At 38.8% G+C, this 19,803-nt stretch overlaps 1 protein-coding gene across 13 annotated transcripts in view; it reads left to right on the top strand.

The window, feature by feature from the left end:
* Nucleotides 1-1,802: 1,802 nt before the first annotated feature.
* ppip5k1.L (diphosphoinositol pentakisphosphate kinase 1 L homeolog) overlaps nucleotides 1,803-19,803 on the top strand; it is a 104,995-nt gene continuing 86,994 nt past the window's right edge. For 12 of the 13 annotated variants that reach the window (XM_018253158.2, XM_041586818.1, XM_018253157.2 and 9 more), the window contains exons 1-2: nucleotides 2,691-2,721; nucleotides 12,488-12,910. In XM_018253158.2, the coding sequence (XP_018108647.1) occupies nucleotides 12,755-12,910 (156 nt within the window). In that variant the 5' untranslated portion in view covers nucleotides 2,691-2,721; nucleotides 12,488-12,754. Of the gene's footprint in view, nucleotides 2,079-2,690; nucleotides 2,722-12,487; nucleotides 12,911-19,803 lie in introns of those variants that run through there. The other variant, XM_041586813.1, reaches the window with a different exon arrangement.

Genomic DNA, 19,803 nt, shown 5'->3' with positions numbered 1-19,803 from the left:
TCACTATTTATTGGGCTGGTGGTGAGTATGTTTGGGCCTCTGTGTACTTGGAATACCAGGGCCTATTTTGACCTGGGTTTATCCTCTTAAAATTATCATGTATGTTTTTATAACATGATGTTTTGAATAAAATATTTCTATTTCTAATGGAAATATTAGTTTATTCTCAGTGGACCAAGAACAGGTCAAGTAGTCATCTTCACAGCCTAATGCTTGGCCTACAATTAATTATGCCCCTTATTTTTGTTTCATGTTTTACTGTATTAAGGGAAATATGGAACCATGTTGTATACCTCCCAACCATCCCGCATTACGCAGGACACTCACTTTTACCTGCCTGTCCCGCCATCCAGGATAGCAACTGAAGATGTCCTGCTGTTCGGATATTCCGGCACTTCTTCCAGCAGCTGCTTGATTAATAATCACTCGGTCCTCTGTGTGTCAAGAAGGCATTCTCTGGCTTTCTATTCTGCTGCTCTCTACCAGGCTGTGTTGTGTTCTGCTGCTGCTGGTGGGATTAGCTCACTCAGCACTGTGAAGAGCGTCACTGCCGGCTGGCTCCCTGCTGCTGCTTTGTGAAAATCAAACGTTTCAGTAACTTTGACCGTCATAAGCAAAACCAAGGGGGCTAGATTTTTGTGTGGATTATCAGTTAATAAAAAAAAAATAAATAATAAAAAAATAAGAAAAAAGGCAACAAAGGTTTGTTGATTCATTTCCTTTTTCTTACTTTTTTTACCTTTCAAAATTACATTAACTGTTTGTTGACCTTGTTCTGGGCAGTGAAGCACAATTAATGCATGGTGGTAAGGATCTCCCAGAATGCCAGGCACTTAAACGAGAATTCAACCCCCTAATTGGCATCCCTCCTGGCCTACCTGGGCAAATGCCCCTAACTTTCTACTTACCCCTCCTTGTAGGTCCTGTCCAGTGGAGTTCACAGCAGCCATCTTGTCTTCTTCCTGTAGCGTTCGGCATTTTCGGGCTCATGCACAGTTGGAGGAATCTTCCATTGCGTTGAAAGGCACGAAATTTTCGATAAAAAAATCAGAAATATCGTGACTTTCTGTACACGCGCAGTTGGATGAATCTTCAGTTGCGGAGCTACTGCGCCCAAAGTCACGTTGTTTCTGATTTATCGAAAATTTCGTGCCTGAAAATGCTGATCACTACAGGAAGAAGACTGATGGAGACAAGATGGCTGCTGTGAACTCCACTGGACAGGACCTGCAAGGAGGGGTAAGTAGAAGATTAGGGGCATTTGCCCAGGAGGGAGGGGGTCTATTTAGGGTAGGGGGTGCAAATTATGGGGTTATCTAGTATAGCTAAATCTAAAACAATTGGACTTGCTGAGTAATTAGGGGGTTGAATTCTCGTTTAAGTGCCTGGCATGATGGGAGATCCTTACACCATGCATTAATTGTGCTTCACTGCCCAGAACAAGGTCAACAAACAGTTAATGTAATTTAGAAAGGTAACAAAAGTAAGAAAAAAGGGAAATTAATCAACAAAACTTTTGTTGCCCTTTATTCTTATTTTTTTACTTTTCAAAATTAACTGATAATCCACACAAATATCTAGCCCCCTTGGTTTTGCTCATGACAGTGAAAGTTACTGAAAAGTTTCAGTCACGCGTCAAATTGATTTTCACAAAGCAGCAGCAGCAGGGAGCCAGCCAGCAGCGACGCTCTTCACAGTGACGAGTGAGCGAATCCCACCAGCAGCAGAACACAACACAGCCTGGCAGAGAGCTGCCGATTAGAAAGCCACAGAATACCTTCTTGACTCGCAGAGGACCGAGTGAGTGATTATCAATCAAGCATCTGCTTTCAACCAGAGAGACGATCGGCTAGCATGAACTCCTGAGAGAAGACTGACGTCACCGATTAAGCGCCGCCCAAACACCGGAAGATCTGCAGCGTAAGCGGAAGAAGCAAGCAAGCCGGAAAGAGCCGAAGGAGACTACTGCTTCCCTCCGCCGCTCCGGAAAGTGCCGAGAAAACCCGGAAGAAGCAAGAAGTGTCGGAAGATCAGAACAGCCGGGACATCTTCACTTGCTATCCGGGACGGCGGGACAGGCAAGTAAAAGTATATGACCTGCCATCTATAGCAAATTAAGAACTAAGAAATCGGCTTAGCAAATCCATCAGTGGGATATCGGAGAAATCGTTTGGGATAGCCAGGGATCCATGTGTACATACTGTATATACCCACACAGCCACACTCCATGGGTGACTGCCCTCAAGCAGCTTTTCACTTGCAGCTTTTAACTTGCAGCTCTGTTGTGCTGATAGAAGTTGCAGTTCAATAGATTCAAGTTGAGCATTTATAGTACATGAATGCAATGAGTAAACTGTAGGAAGTATGCTTATAAACAGTTATTATATGTTGCTTGTGTTGTGACTCTGTACAGTAACAATAAGGTTAGTAGATATTGCTCTGGCCTGTGGTGGAGTCCTCTGTATATGGTCGGGGAAATTATTGGTGACTTCCAACATGTAAATAATTTCCATTGGGGGATAAAATATTTCTTTTATACTCTATCAGTTATTGCATTTCTTGTTTCTTTTGTGTTGACTGTTTAAACTTAAAGGGGACCTGATAAATAAGTCCAAATTCTTTTCTATTGTGTTACTTGAAAAAAATAAACTTTAGTTACATTATATAAACTATTTGCTTTTTGTTTCCTTCAGTCTGGGAATTCGCCATCACAGCAAGCAGGTAGGTGTCATTTTGTGACTACTGTTGCCAAAGAAATCTTTGCATCATACCAACATTTTGCTTATGTGCCACAATTTGGGACCTGATTCGCATGCCCACAAATTTAGGCAGCGAGGAGGGCAGTTACATCAAGGAAGAGCAGAATGGAAAGGTGGGGCCTGCAATATATGTTTTACAGCTGAGCTTTATAATAAAAAAAAAAGAATTTGGGTTACATGTTTAATTTGAAATTTACTTTTATCATACATGTTTTTATGTCTGGGTGTCATGTCAGTGTAGTGCTTAACTTGACAACACTTATTATGCATGCTCACTACACTTTAGGAAGGTGCATACTTGTTTATTTACAGCACAGTTAGTAAACAAAGTGTTTTGTTTATGCTGTACTCTCTAAGAGTCTAAGAGGACAACAGTAACCCTGCACTACTGTCTTTAAAGTGGACCTGTCACCTACGCATAAAAAGCTGCATAATGAAAGTCCTTTGCAAATTAAACATATAACATAAATTATTTTTTTCATTAAAGGAAAACTATACCCCCAAAATGAACACTTAAGCAACAGATAGTTCATATCATATTAAGTGGCATATTAAAGAATCTTACCAAACTGGAATATATATTTAAGTAAATATTGCCCTTTTACATCTCTTGCCTTGAGCCACCATTTCGTGATGGTCTGTGTGCTGCCTCAGAGATCACGTGACCAGAAATACTTCAACTCTAACTGTAACAGGAAGAAGTGTGGAAGCAAAAGACACAACTCTGTCTGTTAATTGGCTCATGTGACCTAACATACAGTACAGTGAATCCTACGATCCCAGGGGGCGGCCCTTATTTTTTAAAATGGCAATTTTCTACTTATGATTACCCAATGGCACATACTACTAGAAAAGTATATTATTATGAAAATGTTTTATTTACATGAAGCAGGATTTTACATATGAGCTGTTTTATGCAATATCTTTTTATAGAGACCTACATTGTTTGGGGGGTATAGTTTTCCTTTAAAGCATCCATACCTGTTATAAAGGTGTTTAAATATCTGAGCTGTCAATCAAATATTATCTGCCCCGCCTCTGTGCCTGAGGCATAGAGGTGGGGCAGTCAATTACTTTCACTTTCCATTTAGCACTTCCTACATATCACTGCACTTGTTGCGTTGCCCCTTCCCTCCCCAGGCCTTTTAATTATGTAGGACACTGTGTATGGGCATTAGGTTCACAATTCTCGTGCTTATACAAGATTTTGGGGTGATACACAATTTATCTTAATAACAGTGTCCACAAAATGGCTGCTGCATGCTTGGTGTGATAGTGTAATTCCAAGAGTGAAGGAAACAACATTTAAATAATAAATATAGTGCAAGTAAAGTTTATTTTGCTTAACTAACATGATAGAAAAGAATTTGGAATTGTTCCTTAGGGTGACAGGTCCCCTTTAAAGTATGTAGCAGACCCTAAGGTAGGGATTTAATACGGATTTATACCCAGAAATAATAATATACAAAAATTGTACAAAAAAAGAAGAAAGCAGATGGATGATAAACTAAAGGAGAGAGTGTAGACTGTAGTTACAGTAAATAAAGATACAAAGGTTTATCTCTTCTCTTTTACATCATAAACATCACTTGAAATCATTCCCATTTTATGTAATGCAAAAGATGGTGGCCATGGCCTGCTTTTGTTCATGGATATGTAGCTATCACTGAGTGCAGTGAAAGATGTTTCAATAAACTGAATCACCTTTGTCTTATTTTCTTTGCAGTGCCAATATATAATGAGGTATTAGAGGCGATTAGCCTGGGGATTAGTTTGATCATCGCTTTGATTATTCTGTTTATATATTGTTGTGGTATAGTTATGTTCTGTTTATAGTACAAATATGAGGTTCTGTACAGAAAAGGTGTTACCTATGTTTGGGGAACGGTAACTGGTCCAGGCCTTAAAGGAGAAGGAAAGGTTAAAACTAAGTAAGCCTTAACAGAAAGGTCCATCTACATATACCAGTAAACCCCCAAAGTAATGCTGCTCTGAGTCCCCTGTCAAAAGAAACACTGCATTTCTTTCCTTCTATTGTGTACTCATGGGCTTCTGTATCAGACTTCCTGCCTTTAGCTTAAACCTCATTGCCCTGGGCAAGAGCATGCTCAGTTTGCTCCTCTTCCCCCACCCCTCCCTTCTCTGCTGTAATCTGACCCCAGAGCGGGGAGAGACTCGGGCAGGAAGTGATGTCACACCATGTTAATACTGCAGCTCCTATCCTAAACAAACAGAGAGTTTCTAGAGCTTTTTACATAGGTATGGTAAAACATTCTACAGAATAAATATTGCATTCTAGCTTGCACTATTGCAGCTAATCTATTGGCAATAAAATGCCTCCGTAGCTTTCCTTCTCCTTTAAGCTTTCCAATTTATGAGATCTGTAAGGGAGCTGATGATAGGTGAAAACATGAGTTTATCAGGATTTTTTTTTTTTTCAACGTTCGCTAAAATGTAAGACTATCTTCTCCTTCTCTTTTGAAGATGAGGTTATTTGTAGAAAGTGTCTTTTTCATTTTGAAGCATGTCTGCCTCTCTTTATTAGGGTCACTGTTTTCTTCTGACAGCTAATTTATGCTTTATGTGCATACCTTTTTATGGTCACTCTTTGGCTCGGGATGGATATATGTATCTTGCTTCATGGTTTTTTAAAACAAAGAACATATATCGGATTTGATCTCCATACATTTTATGCAGTATATTTTTAATGTTCAGTGCATCATTTCACACTTTAATAGATTGTTAACAGTCTTCTTGACACTTTTTAGATTTAACAAGAATAAAGAATAGATATACTTCCTATATGGTGTCTACTTCCATAGTTATCTGTTGCAAGATAGGGCACAGAGCAGTATCCTGCTAATTCTGTTTAATTCATCCAAACTGCACAGTGTGCTTCAAGTCATTTTAAGAATATTATTTATTTTCTGTATTTCTGTATTTTCTGTATATTTGCTAAATTCTAAAACATCTGCAGTTAAAATAGTGACTATATCCCCCCAAGATTTGGTAGCTTACAAGTTATTTTGGTGGTCTCTTCTGTATTTGATTAAGGGTTTGGTGAAGCCACATGCAAAGATGTGCTGGCTTATTTGATTAATCAACAAACACACAATCTGTTTTATATGGGGATCTCTCTTGCTCTACCAAGGTGAGTTCAGAATAGGTATGCACCAAATTCAGGATTTTCCAAATTCCAGCACTTTGTGTAGGATTGTGTTAAGCCTACCAAATTGAAAACCTTTTTTCCCAAGCAATTTGTTTAGTAGGATATTAGTTCAGATCTGTATATGCAAATGAGGATTTGGGTTTTTGAATATTTTGTTAAGAAACCGGTGTTGAGCAAATCTGCATATCTCTTCTAAGCACTGAATTTGGTTTTTATGCAGTCTGGGTTAACATTTGGAGGACAACACATTGGCTTTGAAAAAGGACTAGTATGTCGTTTTGGGGGGTTATGTTTTGCTGTGGATAGCATAGAAGTGCCTAGGTGTTAAGTTAGACCTTCACTTGGCCTGTAAACTTAAAAAGTAGGAACATAGGGATATCTCTTTATCATCCTTTATTACAGTGTGGAAAAATGCTGTACTTTATTAGATATTTCTGTTAAACTAGATGTGAAAATATTTTAATTACATTATCACAGATGAATGCCTAACGCTGTGCAAAGTTTTATGCAACTAAAATAGATTGTTTGGTCTAAGATTAGAATGTAAATGCAGGAAAACTTGTAACTGTAGATGGGCACTCTGTACAGAATGGAACAGCTGCAACCCTGATATCTTTAAACATTTCATTGGCGGGATTGCACTATGAAACCCATACCCTACAACATGAGTGACATGACAAAATTTATTCCTGTGATAAATAAGATTACTGAAAGAGGTCATTACTCACTTTGAATGGCAATATTGCTTTCCAGCCACATTATCTCTGAGCTTTGTATAACAAATTATTTAGAATTGAGTGTGTGAATTGAGTTTGTGTTTTTTGTGTTTGCCGTACAAATATGCATCACTGGCAGTTTGTGGAGCTTAACTTGAGGATTATTTTTTCTTGATTTACAAAATAAAATATTTTATACAAAGTATAAAATTGCATTCTCTACATTTGACTACAAGCAAGTGCTAATTATTTGTCTTGATGTATTTGTGTATAAAAAGTCAACTAATTACATGTTTCACAAAATGAATGCATGCTTACGCCTCATGTCTTGCTTTTAATAGCTGGTAGGGGAGTATGGAAGTGTGGTTGAGGAGTAGCTGGGGTTCCTGATTTTTTAAATGAGAAGTATACACACTTTTTCAACAGTGGTTTTGTGCTGTCATAGTTTTTGCTTATGTTACATAACTAGTTTAATTTCTGAACAGGGCAAAATCGGAAAGTAAAGTCACATTCAACTTTATTAGTACAAGCACAATCAAAACAAATCAGGAGTCCACTGAGTAGACCTCTGTAAAAGCAAACCCCTTCCCCCAGCTGCAGCCTGTTAGGCTGTGAGATAAGGATCAGTTAATTATACAGAGCCTTCTTAGGATTAGTGATTTGTTTTAATAACATGAAGCATATTTCTTTTTGCTTTTTATTTTAATTGTGTAGACAAATTACTATAGAAAAGAAGGTATGCTGCAGGTGCATGTTGTTGTTAGAAATTATATTGTCTTTAGTAGGAATTATCGAGGTTGTATTAGTCTGGATATTTTTTATTTGGGCAAATACATTTGTGTACATTAGTGGCAAGTTGCAGAAACCAGCTTCCAGCTATGAAACCTTATGACCTGTTTGCTAACTTGGTAAGTTTTAGATACATGGATAATGATCACTTCAAATGGCAGCACACAAGAGCTTAAAGGACCAGTAACGTCAAAAATTTTTACAAAAAAAATTCGTTCTAATACAACGAAAAAAAAACACCAACACAAATTAAAATTTAAAATAGCAAAGCCTTTATTAAGAAATAACTTACAGAAACTCCATTTCCTGTCCTCTTCAGAAACGGTGACCATCCATCTGCAGCGCTCGATTTCTCCTCCTGGCTATACACTGACAGCGTGTCCACTGCCCGATCGCCTTCTCCAGCTCTTCTTCATTCAGCAGCAGTAGGAAGGCGATGTCTCCCGCTCCTCTGCTCCAGGAATGCAACCCTGACTGCCGACCCCGTGCCCACTCCGTCACTGTCAAGGCAGCTGAAACAAAGCAGCCGGAAAAGAATGCGTCCAAGGAAGAACGCTTCCAGGCTGCATTCCTCCCCCTGAGTCTGAGTGCACGATGGATACCGGGGAGAGGATGCTGTTGCTGGGGAGGTAGGGGTTAGAGGCAGCCGTGGCCATCACTTCCCCCCTGCACGTTGCTATCCACAGGTTTGGGGCTCGTCCTCCCCCGGATGCTGCTGGTAAAACAACAATCCCGTAGGATTCCTTTTCTCCAAGAGTAACAATCCCTACACGCTCCCAGTCTCTCGTGGCGCCACTGCCTGTCACTCGCCGCCTTCCCGGGACATGACATTTGCGGGAACGGGAGACGTTCTGCTTCCGCCTTTACTTCTACAACTTTGCTCGCTCTCCTGTCCCAAACTGTCAGTGATGATGGGTTTGGAGACATCGCCTTCCTACTGCTGCTGGATGAAGAAGAGCTGGAGAAGGCGATCGGGCAGATGAAACGCTGTCAGTGTATAGCCAGGAGGAGAAATCGAGCGCTGCAGTTTCTGAAGAGGACAGGAAGTGGAGTTTCTGTAAGTTATTTCTTAATAAAGGCTTTGCTATTTTAAATTTTAATTTGTGTTGGTGTTTTTTTTTCGTTGTATTAGAACGATTTTTTTTGTAAAAATGTTTGACGTTACTGGTCCTTTAAACATTATTACATATTTAACTATGTGGAATACACTAATCTATCTTTCTGTAAAGATAATAAATAAAGGTGAAACCATCAAATGGAATGCTTTCTAGTTTATTAGTTTGCAGTTATACAGTTACCTAAACATCATATATTACCTGGCATTAGAATGTGGCAATAGCCTTTGCACTTAAAGGACAAAGAAAGTTAAACTAAAGAAGTAGGCTAGAAATGTTGTACATTATATTTTGGTCTTCTGTAACATCCCCAGGCAACCAAAGCCCTTTAGCAGTAAAGATCTGTCTACAAAGATGCCCCAGTAGCTCCTCGTCTTCTTTTTTGCTGATTCACTGAACATGCCCTGTGCCCTTGTCAGTTACTGAGCTTAGGGACCCACTCAAAATATACAGAACGCATAAAATATAAATGTGACAGTATAAGGCTGCTTAGTAATTAATACAGATAATTACTACATGGCAGCACAGAAACCAGTGCAACTAGCACCAGAATTTAATAATCAGCCCTGTAGCATCAGCTTATATTACAGACAAACCTTATTTTCTGCTTGATATTTTGCGACAACCCCTAAGCTTAGCTTCTCAACAGCTGCTCAGAGCCCACTGAGCATGTGAGTGTTGCAGACCCTTTCCAAGATGGTGACCCCCTGTGACAAGTTTGAAGTCCTGGATCATTGCTGCTATTGAGAAGCTGAAACTTTATGCTGGTGCAATAGGTTCAGTATATAAAACATGGCATTTTTAGTCCTGTTCATTTTTAGGGTTTAGTTCTCCTTTAACTGCCATAACAGCAGTCATTGTTTGTGCCTAGATATTTGCATCCCATTTTACAACATACTTGCTTTCCAGATTTCCAGCTAATTTTTTTGTGCTTTTTAACAAAACCATTTATAATGTTATTCCAAGACTATGATTTTGTGTTTATTTTAGGAAAGCAAATGGAATAAAGTAATATAAACAATAGTCTAACATTAACATAGCAGTCATAATTTGCAGTGTAAGCTGTAGTGATTGGTTTGCTGCAAGGCGGGGCTGCAAGTAGCCATAGGTTTTTTTCTCCTTGAATCTGTGTTTACTGTACTCAGTGGAATGAGCGTCTTAATAAATCAGGACTTTAGATGATGTTGATCTACTACACAACTGCTGAATGAAGGACAAGGTAACTCTAAACCTCGCTAAAGAATGCAGTGCTTCTTTATTGAATACAGAAATGTAAATGTCCTGGTATATTTTAACTTTTCCTTAAAAAGGGGGGCATTAAGAATAGAGAGATATGTATATTAGTATAATAAGTGGTCTAAGAAGACTATAAATTAGTTTTTACTTTATTGGGTTTTATTTAAATAGGAACATGGAATCTGATGGCATAAAAGAGGTCTTGTTTTGTTTGTATCTATGCAATGCATATTTGAATTTCTTTAGTTAGTTGTTGATTTTAACAAATCTGCAGGAAGTTTATTCCATTTGTTTATCACCCTTTCTGTAAAGAAAAGTTTCCTTGCATTGAAAATGCTTCCCCACCGTCCACTATGTTAGCACCAATATTTTCAGTTGTCTCACACCAGCACTGACACTTAATGGGGGAGAATCACCGAACAAGTGTTGCATTTGCAACAATTATTATAGAGAACCGTGAAGGGTTATGTGCGTTATTCTGTACCTGTATGTATGTATGTATGGAATGCAGCAGGGAAACCGCTGTCCACATATTGGAATATTCCTTATATTCTTTGTTATTTAGACCATAAATACTATTACTTGCCTTCCTCTGAATTAATGCAGTATTATAAGATGGGTCTTAACTATGACCTTTTTAAATTACAATAAACTTTCTCTTTCTACAACTACGAAGTGCCCAAAACATAGTGATCTTCAGCTGCTGACCAGTAGATCTCAGTTGCCCACCATTGCCCACCAACAGTTTTATTAAGTCAACATCATAGGTACTTCCAATTATTTAGATTTGAACTATAATTAATGGTTATTTTTCACTTGTGATTGTTATTATTCAATGCAATGCAGATATATTTTCTGTGAAAGTGTAACACTTGAGGTTGTAGACCCTGATGTGGCGTTTCATTTTATTGTCGTTCACATGAGTAAAGTCGGGGCCCACATAGCCTAGAATTTAATTAGTCTTCCCAACTGCTTTGTTGCATTGCTATCTTACTTTGTCATGTCATTTTATAATTTTTAGCTCACTTTTCCTGTTTTCTGTCCCATATAGTGGAATTTAAATGTTCAAATAGAACTGTCACAGGAAAAAGTAAGCCCTAATAAATCTGAGTTCATTAAACATAAATTAAGCTTTTTGAAAAGTAAACATAATTTCATATACATCAATTTAAAAAGATGCAGACTTTTCATGATCTGTCTGACTACTTTGCTGAGCTGGATAGACTACTGTTACTATGTATCAGCAGCCATCTGTCCTCAGCCTGCATCCTCCAAACCCCACAATTCCCTGCACATGTGATTTCAATAAGGTATGAAACATCACAGTGCAATGCATTGTGGGTTATGTAGTTCCTGCATGTTATCTGTAAGTTGTAGAGAAGTTGTTAAAATTTGTAGTTTAGTCTCTCCATCCCTGCTAGGATTTTCAAATGATGCAGAAATAGAATAACTGTTAAACAGATGGCTTTCAGCATAGAAAATGGCATTTATTCATACTTTTTGAAGAAACAGGTAACTGTGATGGGTATATTAGGGGTTTCTGTGTTATGTGGGCATCGAATTTTGGTTTGGAAGCCGGAGGTCCCCTTTAAGTCAAGCAACTTTGCAACCATAGTTAGTTAAGAATTTTTAAGAGTATTTACCTTAGTGCCCTTATATGTGCAGGTCTTAAGCAGTTTCTGCGGGTGCCCATTATTCAGTGAGTGAGAGCATTAAGGTGAAAAAAAACCCATATTTATAAAGTTCCTTGTTTTACTGAGCTCTAGTTTATTAAGAGAATTATTTTTGTGATAGTTCCCCTTTAACTAGTAAATGTTACTATTGTTTTCTCTAACCTTATCTTTCTTATTTAGCTTGCTGTCCAAACCATCTCCTATATATCTTCCAGGCAGCTGTTCAAACCAATGTCTCTTGGGTCTGTAACCAAAGCCTCCAGATTGCAGGGGTTGTTTATGTCTTCAAATGCAATTGTGCTGAAAGTTCTCTTGGTGTCACTTCCATCAAGACAAGTTCCTGATTTTTATAAGAACAGGAGTTTATCTGTTTCTTTTTTATAAACTTCACTAGCACTAATCATTTCCTCCTTGTTCTGTCTGTTGCTTACTTGCTTTGGACTTTGACATAACTTCACTCCTATAGTTGAATGTCAGACTCGTACATAGTAAAATAAAAAGGTTGTCAGGGAGGATAGCAAGACAGTTCAGAAAGTTAGATCAGTGCTAGAGAGGTTTTAATGACTCTTCCTCTAGGAACTTGAAATGTCCATTTCTCTTCATTGTAAAATCAGGTTTGGTATAAATGATTAAAATTGCAATGATTACATTATTTGCTTACACTGAACACAATATACAGGTATAGGATCCGTTATCTGGAAACCAGTTATCCAGAAAGCTCGGATTTAAAGGCCATTTCCCCACTGATTCCATTTTAATCAAATTATAAAATTTTACAGTTTTACAATAAAGCAGAACCTTGTACATAATCCTTAACTAAAATATAATTAATCCTTACTGGAGGCAAAATAATCCTATTGTGTTTACTTAAAATTGTACCATATAAGTATGGAGATCCAAATTTATGGAAAAATCCCCTATCTGGAGATGCCAAGATCCCGACCATTCTGGATGATAGGTCTCATACCAGTATTATTACTGTATCTGGTGTATTCATTAATATTAATACTTGTTTATCTTGTGTTTTCAGGTTTATCCCTAACAGGTTGAATAAACTGCTCTATACTGTTCAGACTGATATAAGATCTTCAGAAGTCTGTTAAACAACAACAGTTCCAATGGCCTTCATCTACAAATAAAACATGCTAATAACTATCCATTTCCATGTGTATAAGGAGAAATTAGCACCGACTGCTTTACCATGTTGTAGACTTAGTGCTGTTAGCTCGTCTTCTCAAAACCTCTCAAGTTTTTACGTAATGGTTTTGGAGCGGGATGTTAGGTTTACTAGTTTGTGATGTCATCCTTGACCCAACCCTTCGGGGGCGACAGCTCAACACCCAGATTTTTTGTTGGTGCCCGAGATGATGAGACAGATTTCCTGGAATCAAACATGAATCAAGAAAAAGTTGACTTTTATGAGGAAGAGGAAGATGAAGATGAGGAGGCAACCGTGAGTAGCCCAGGAGTATATCTTTATTATTATTATTATTATTATTATTATGTCATACTATTTTTTTTTAACATCATAACCTTTATTGAAAGAAGATAGGCATGACATGTAGCAAAGAATGCAACAGAAAAGGCGTAATGGACAATGCAGTAGATGACATAACACATGACAGTCACATACCAGTCAAATAAAGTTATACAATATGATAATCAAAAGAAAAGAAAACAGTGAAAGAAAAGAAACAAAACAAAAGAAAAAAAAAAAACAAAAACAGAGAAAGTGCATATATTCAACATTGTCTAGAAAACAACAATATGATAATCTGCCAACAACACTATATATAGAGAAGAGTCCCGAATGCAGTAAGCAAAGCTGTCTAAATGCAAGCATACATCGTTTACTCAATAGAGCAATCCAATCGCCGTGCCTAAGAGGCCGGCCACGATCCCCAAACCTTGTCAAATTTGGTAGATGATCCCCGTTTAGTGTATAGGTAAGACATACAATTAATAAAGCTAAGCATTTGTACCATCCACATCTGATGGGTCGGGGGAGCAACACTCTTCCACTGTTGAGTTAGGCATTTGCGTGCATGGAATAGGCTCTGACGTACAATAACTAACTGATCCCTATTGAATTGGGAGTCGTCACAGGCACCCAATATGGCTAGTTCAGGGGAGGGGACTAGAGGGGTACCCAGTACATTCGTTAGCGTAGCAAACACCTCCTCCCAGTACTTCTGTAGTTTCCTACAGTCCCAAAACATATGTTTGAGCGTTCCCATCTCTGAGGTACATCTAGTACAGGTGGGGGGGTTCTGGGAGTGCATTCTGTGCAATCTCACCGGGGTGAAATAGGCTCTATGCAGAATATACCTCTGTATCATTTTGTGGTTAGCGTTGGGGGACACAAATCCAGGTGCCTCCAGGGCATCTAGCCATTCCTCATCAGTGAGTGAAGGGATGTCTAGTTGCCAAGCCCTGAATAAGCTAGCATTGGTTTTATCAAATTTACTAGACCGTAAAACTTTATATAAACTGGAAATAAGATGTTGGTTATCTTGCAGTTCCAGTATCCTGCAAAAAGGGGGTTTCCCAATTTTAAACGGGTCTTTAGAATAAGCATGTTGAACCTGCCTATAGTGCAACCAGTGGGAAGCAGGAGATGTTCAAACGGAACAATAGCATTATTATATGTCATACTATTTGCACTGCTTTTTAACTTCATCCTTTTATTATCCAAGTTGAAAAACAAATGGTTTTAAAATAGGATTTCTGTATACTGTCATTTGCATTCTGTGTTAAAAGAGATTGATACAATATCTGCCCTGAGTCATGATTATACTGCTCGGTTGTGGAAAACAGGGAGATACAGTTAGGCTCATAAATCTTTTTTCTAATTTTGGTTCTGTACATTACCACAATGAATTTTAAATGAAACAACTCAGATGCCGTTGAACTGCAGACTTTCAGCTTTAATTCAGTGGGTTGAACAAAAAGATTGCATAAAAATGTGAGGAACTAAAGCCTTTTTTTCTTACTATACCTCTCTGGTAGGTTCTTTGTAGCTGGTTACTAAGGGACAGGGGTTAGTATTTGAAGTAAGAATTCTAAGATTTAAGATTCGTTCTTGTCTGCATCCCTGACCTCAGGCTAGCCTCAAGTACAAGCAATTTATATCCAGAAAAGTACGTAAGACTGCTGCACACACTTTCAAAGGGATACTGCCCTGGTGCAAACAGAACAAATATATCAAGTTTGAAGAAATGCTCTTGCACTTTAGGGTCTTTTTAAAAAAATAAAAGACTATTAGTATCGACGTTTCGACCCTCTGTGGGGTCTTTATCAAGATAACAAAACATAAGGTAAAAAACAAATTTATAACCTCAAAGGTACACTCCCACCCAGGGGCGTTTCTGCCATGAGGCAAGGTGAGTACCTTGCCTCAGGCAGCATCTCCCCAGAAGTTACAAGGGGCGGCAAAAAGCCGCTCCTTGAAACTTTAAGAGCCGTATTTCCGCTTTTTAAAGCAATTCGTTTTTTAAAGCAATTTCGATCTCTGCGCTAGCGATGCGCCCCCCCCTGGACCCCCGTCGGAGATTTTAAGGTAAGCACAACAGGCGCGGGGGGGTGGCGGCATTTCAAACGCTGCCTCAGGTGGCAAAACAGCCTGGAGCGCGCCTGCTCGCACCAGGCAGGTGCCACCATCAGATGTTCAACATCAAGCCAATTAAGCCCATATTCATTGTGAAGTAGTATGTAAATACTGCCACCTAAAGGTAAAACACAGAAAGACATAGCCAGGAATGAATAAATAGAAATACATATACATTTTCATTACTATTAAAAACAAAAATCAACGTTCATCTAAGAGGCAGATATGGACAGTACTCATTCAGACCCCTTGGGGTCAAAGTATTTCGTTTCTGGATCCAAAAAAATTCTTTTTGTAACAGCATGCGGCAACGATCACCCCCGCGACGAGGGTTAGGAATTGAATCTATTCCCATGAAACGTGGGTGGACCATGGCCTTTTTCTAGGTAATGTTTATATAAGGGAATATCAGTTTGTTTTTTCTCAAACGCAGCACATAATGCTGATCTGTGGTTACTCATGCTTTCTTGTTTGGAATTTTGGGTTTTACCCACATATGTTAAACCACAGGGACATACTATTATATAAATTACATGTGTTGTGGTACAAGTTATCCTGTGTTTTATTTCAATTGGTTTGTGTGGATGGCGAAAGTTATTCCCAGTTAGCATATTTCTACATCTTATCGTGTTATCGTGTTAAAATAAGGTTGAAGGCATGCAAGAGGAAACCAAGAAAAAGGGACGGCACTCTGGTACAACGGAATATAGTTTTATTCCAAGCTCATGTAAGGATCCAACGCCCTACGCGTTTCGGTAATCACTCCCTTAATCATAGGCAAATGCCTATGATTGTGAGTGATTCCCGAAACGCGTAGGGCGTTGGATCCTTACATGAGCTTGGAATAAAACTATATTCCTTTGTACCGGAGTGCCGTCCCTTTTTCTTGGTGTCTAATTGGATTTCAGCAGTGGGGACACTGCGGACAGAGCACCCGATTGGAGCAGCAAAAAGGGTGAGTGAACCTTGAGCGGTCCTTCTTTGTTGAGCCATGCAAGAGGAAACACTCATGTGTCAAGAGTAGGGATGCACCGAATCCAGGATTTGGTCAGGATTCGGCCTTTTTCAGCAGGATTGGGATTCGGCCGAATCCGAATCCTAATTTGCATATCGGGAGGTAAATTGCGTGACTTTGTCACAAAACAAGGAAGTAAAAAATGTATTCCCCTTCCCACCCCTAATTTGCATATGCAAATTAGGATTTGGTTTGGTATTCGGCCGAATCTTTCGCCATGGGTTCGGCTGAATCCAAAAAAGTGGATTCGGTGCATCCCTAGTCAAGAGCACATGAAGGGAGAAATCCTAACTAAGAAGGTGAACACAAACAGAGGGGATTTATTTTATTTGCATGAGGGCATCAGTGATCACATACAGTAGCCGACCTATGTATTTAATAAAGAAATAATAAATACATAGGTTACGACCCATTTCTCTTATTATTTTTTTGAAAAACATATTTTGCTAGATTTAAGAAACTTTACACATATAATATATTATCTTTGTCTCTGGTTTCCAGTGGGAATGCACCAAATCTTTTCCTCTTGCCTTCCTAACCCTAGTTCCATATGCAGTTCTTCACCCCAATCTTTCACAAAGGATTTAGGGGTTCAGCCGAATCCCACCTACAGTGAATTTGGTGCATCTCTAGTGTCCAGTCTCTACTGCACTCCAGCCACATACATAATCATAATCCTTGCTAATTTACCATACAAGAAAATAAAAACAAGGTAATCATTCTTCTAGTGTATTTGATAACAAACAGCTGAATTAAGCACAAATTCTGGACTCTGACCTATGACTCTTTTTCACAAATGAAATTAAGTAAATGTTAAGGAAAGCAGTGTTAATAATGCAACAGCAAAATCATTTCCTGGTAGGACACCACACTAGGTGCTGATCTCTGCAATTTTACTGAGAAAATTTCTAATAATAGGGACAATTACCAAAGCACCTTCTGTTGCGTGAGAGATGTTACTATCGGGTGTGTCTTCTTTGAACAACAGCCGACTTGTCAGAGATAAGGTTATTTTCCCTATGAAGGTAAAAAATCCCTACATGGATATCTGCCTGCATTGACACTTACAAGTGCCTCTTGTATATCTTAGTGTAGAAGTAGAAGTGTTGTATTGTAATGCTGTTCTCAGTTTTGTAGAAGTAGGTTTTCACCACTGCTTTGCAGTTTTGACTGGTTATGCACAAATGAGTCATGTGGGTTATAATTCTGACAGCTTTAGGTCTGCAGCTGTAAGATCCGCATTTGGTGTTATGTCAACAGTTTGAAAAGGTTTGCAAGATGATTGTACTTGCTTAATAACTTAAAAACTTTGTTTATGTGTTCAGTATGTTCATGTTAAAGGAGAAGGAAAGGTTAAAACTAAGTAAGCCTTATCAGAAAGGTCCATTTAACTATACCAGTAAATCCCCAAAGTAATGTTGCTCTGAGTCCCCTGTCAAAAGAAACACTGCATTTCTTTCCCTCTGTTGTGTACACATGGGCTTCTGTATCAGACTTCCTGCCTTCAGCTTAAACCTCATTGCCCAGGGCAAGAGCATGCTCAGTTTGCTCCTCTTCCCCCCCCCTTCTCTACTGTAATCTGAGCCCAGAGCAGGGAGAGACTCAGACAGGAAGTGATGTCACACCACATTAATACTGCAGCTCCTATCCTAAACAAACAGAGAGTTTCTAGAGCTTTTTACTCAGGTATGGTAAAACATTCTACAGAATAAATATAGCATTCTAGCTTGCACTAATCCTCCTTAGCTTTCCTTCTCCTTTAAGGACTGTTATGTGGCACAAATACATTTTCCAGCGAGTGTGGTCCCGATGCACAATCCCCAGACCCTCATCCCAGTGGAGGGAAGATCCATATAACATACAGCACAGAGTGGACACTAGGAATCCACAAGGTCAGACGAGCAAGTAAACTGTTATAGTTATCATAGATCACAGATGGTATACAATCAACCTAAATAAAATAATATTATTTCAAAATTACTAAGCAGAGTTATGAGATCAAATTTATGCTATCAATATTTAGTCCAGCTCCAACTGGAGTGATGTAAAGAAGACCTGAATATACCATATACCATTTTTAAGTGAGTAGTTTTAGCTACTTAAAAAATGGTAAGTTTCGGAAAACTAATTATAAGGTGTTGCAATTAATCAAAAGGCTAATTTTCTTAGAATCAGTCCTCCAGAACAGAAGCAATGTCTTCTAAAAGTCTTTACCGTTTTAGAAATATTTCATATTCTGCCTCTTAAACAATCACAAATACATTTGTGTATTCCATTCACGTATTCAGCACCTTCCTTTTGTATGGTCGCTCTGTTGCTAGGATCATTGACTTAAAGATGACTTTATTTATCCCAATACCTGGTCTTTAGAAAGTCAACCCCAAATGGATTTCTGATGCTACTGTAGGGATGGTGTTTGGTGTATGGCATGCTTATCCCTCCATACCAAGACCAAACAATTTAGCTTTGTTCTCGTCAGACTGTACTTCCACTTGCTGTGCTTACAGTCTTGTGGGTCGCTTTGCTAGCAGTGGCTTTCGTGAAGCTTTCCTATAAAGGCCATGTTTGAGAAATAATCATTCCTTCTGCTTGCTTCGGGCATATGCTCAGTGGCAACGAAGAGAGAAGTATGAAGTGTTCACAACAGCATTGTACAGCTTCTGTAGTTACTGTATGTTATTAATTATGGACAGCTAATCTGCCATCTGCATCATCTAGTGATATCGGGGGCATCTTGTTCAGAGCTAAAGCATATTAATCAGGCACCTAAATTACGGAATTCTAGTTATTTCAGGGAACTAAAAGATGACTGGAGGTCTGTAGTTATACATGCATATGATTGTGGTTGCTTGTTCTTTCTTTACACTACTATGTAAAAATAAAAATTAATCGGCAGATATCACAGAAAAGTGATTGTGGTGGCTGTATTATGCCATTATTGGGAACTTTTATAAACTTTTATGGCAGCTCTTATGACCTATGCATTCAGGCTGTTTCTTCATGCTAGTCTGTTAGTGTATTACATATCACACTGAGATTTTCTTGTACCCATCCTCCAGTCTATTATTTTGAATATACTTAAAAAAAGGAACATTGAGATTGGTCCTGCAGGTATATATGAACTACTGTAGATGAAGATGTGGGCTCTCTCTGTATTATTTTTTATGTGCCTGTTAGCTACTGACATTCAGAAATAAACTAATATGCAATTAAAAGCTCTTTCCACCCGCACCCGACGATAACCCGGCATGCTCCCTTCTTTATATATGCCCGCCCCGTTGTGACCTCACAAAAGGGGGCAGGGCCTGCGTGGGTATATAAGAAGTCGCACGCAGTGGGGCAGAAGAAGGGCAGGGCGAATGAAGGCTAAAGTTTAGCCCGAACCCGCTTGCAGCCTGAAGACTTTGGGGTATATTTATCAAAGAGTGAAGTTAGAGATCGCCACAGTCTGCTAGAGTGAGATTCTGCCGCTCTCCATTCATTTCTAATGGATTTTTAAAAGAGTATTTATCAATGGGTGAAAGTGAAAGTTCACACTTTGATGAATACCACAGAAATGAATGGAGAGAGGCGGTATTTCACTCTAGGGGACTGTGGTAATCTCTAGCTTCACTGTTAGATAAAATACCGCTTTGTGCTTAAGTCGTTTACCAGTGGGCTGGTTTGGGCCAGGCCGCACATCACTATCGTACATCCATATCACAATATGAAGCTGACTAGTAAT

The sequence above is a fragment of the Xenopus laevis genome, chromosome 3L (genome assembly GCF_017654675.1).
Source record: "Xenopus laevis strain J_2021 chromosome 3L, Xenopus_laevis_v10.1, whole genome shotgun sequence".
Taxonomy (NCBI): Eukaryota; Metazoa; Chordata; class Amphibia; order Anura; family Pipidae; genus Xenopus; species Xenopus laevis.
The sequence above is the reverse complement of the archived record's forward strand: the minus strand, read 5'-3'. Positions and strand labels throughout refer to the sequence as shown.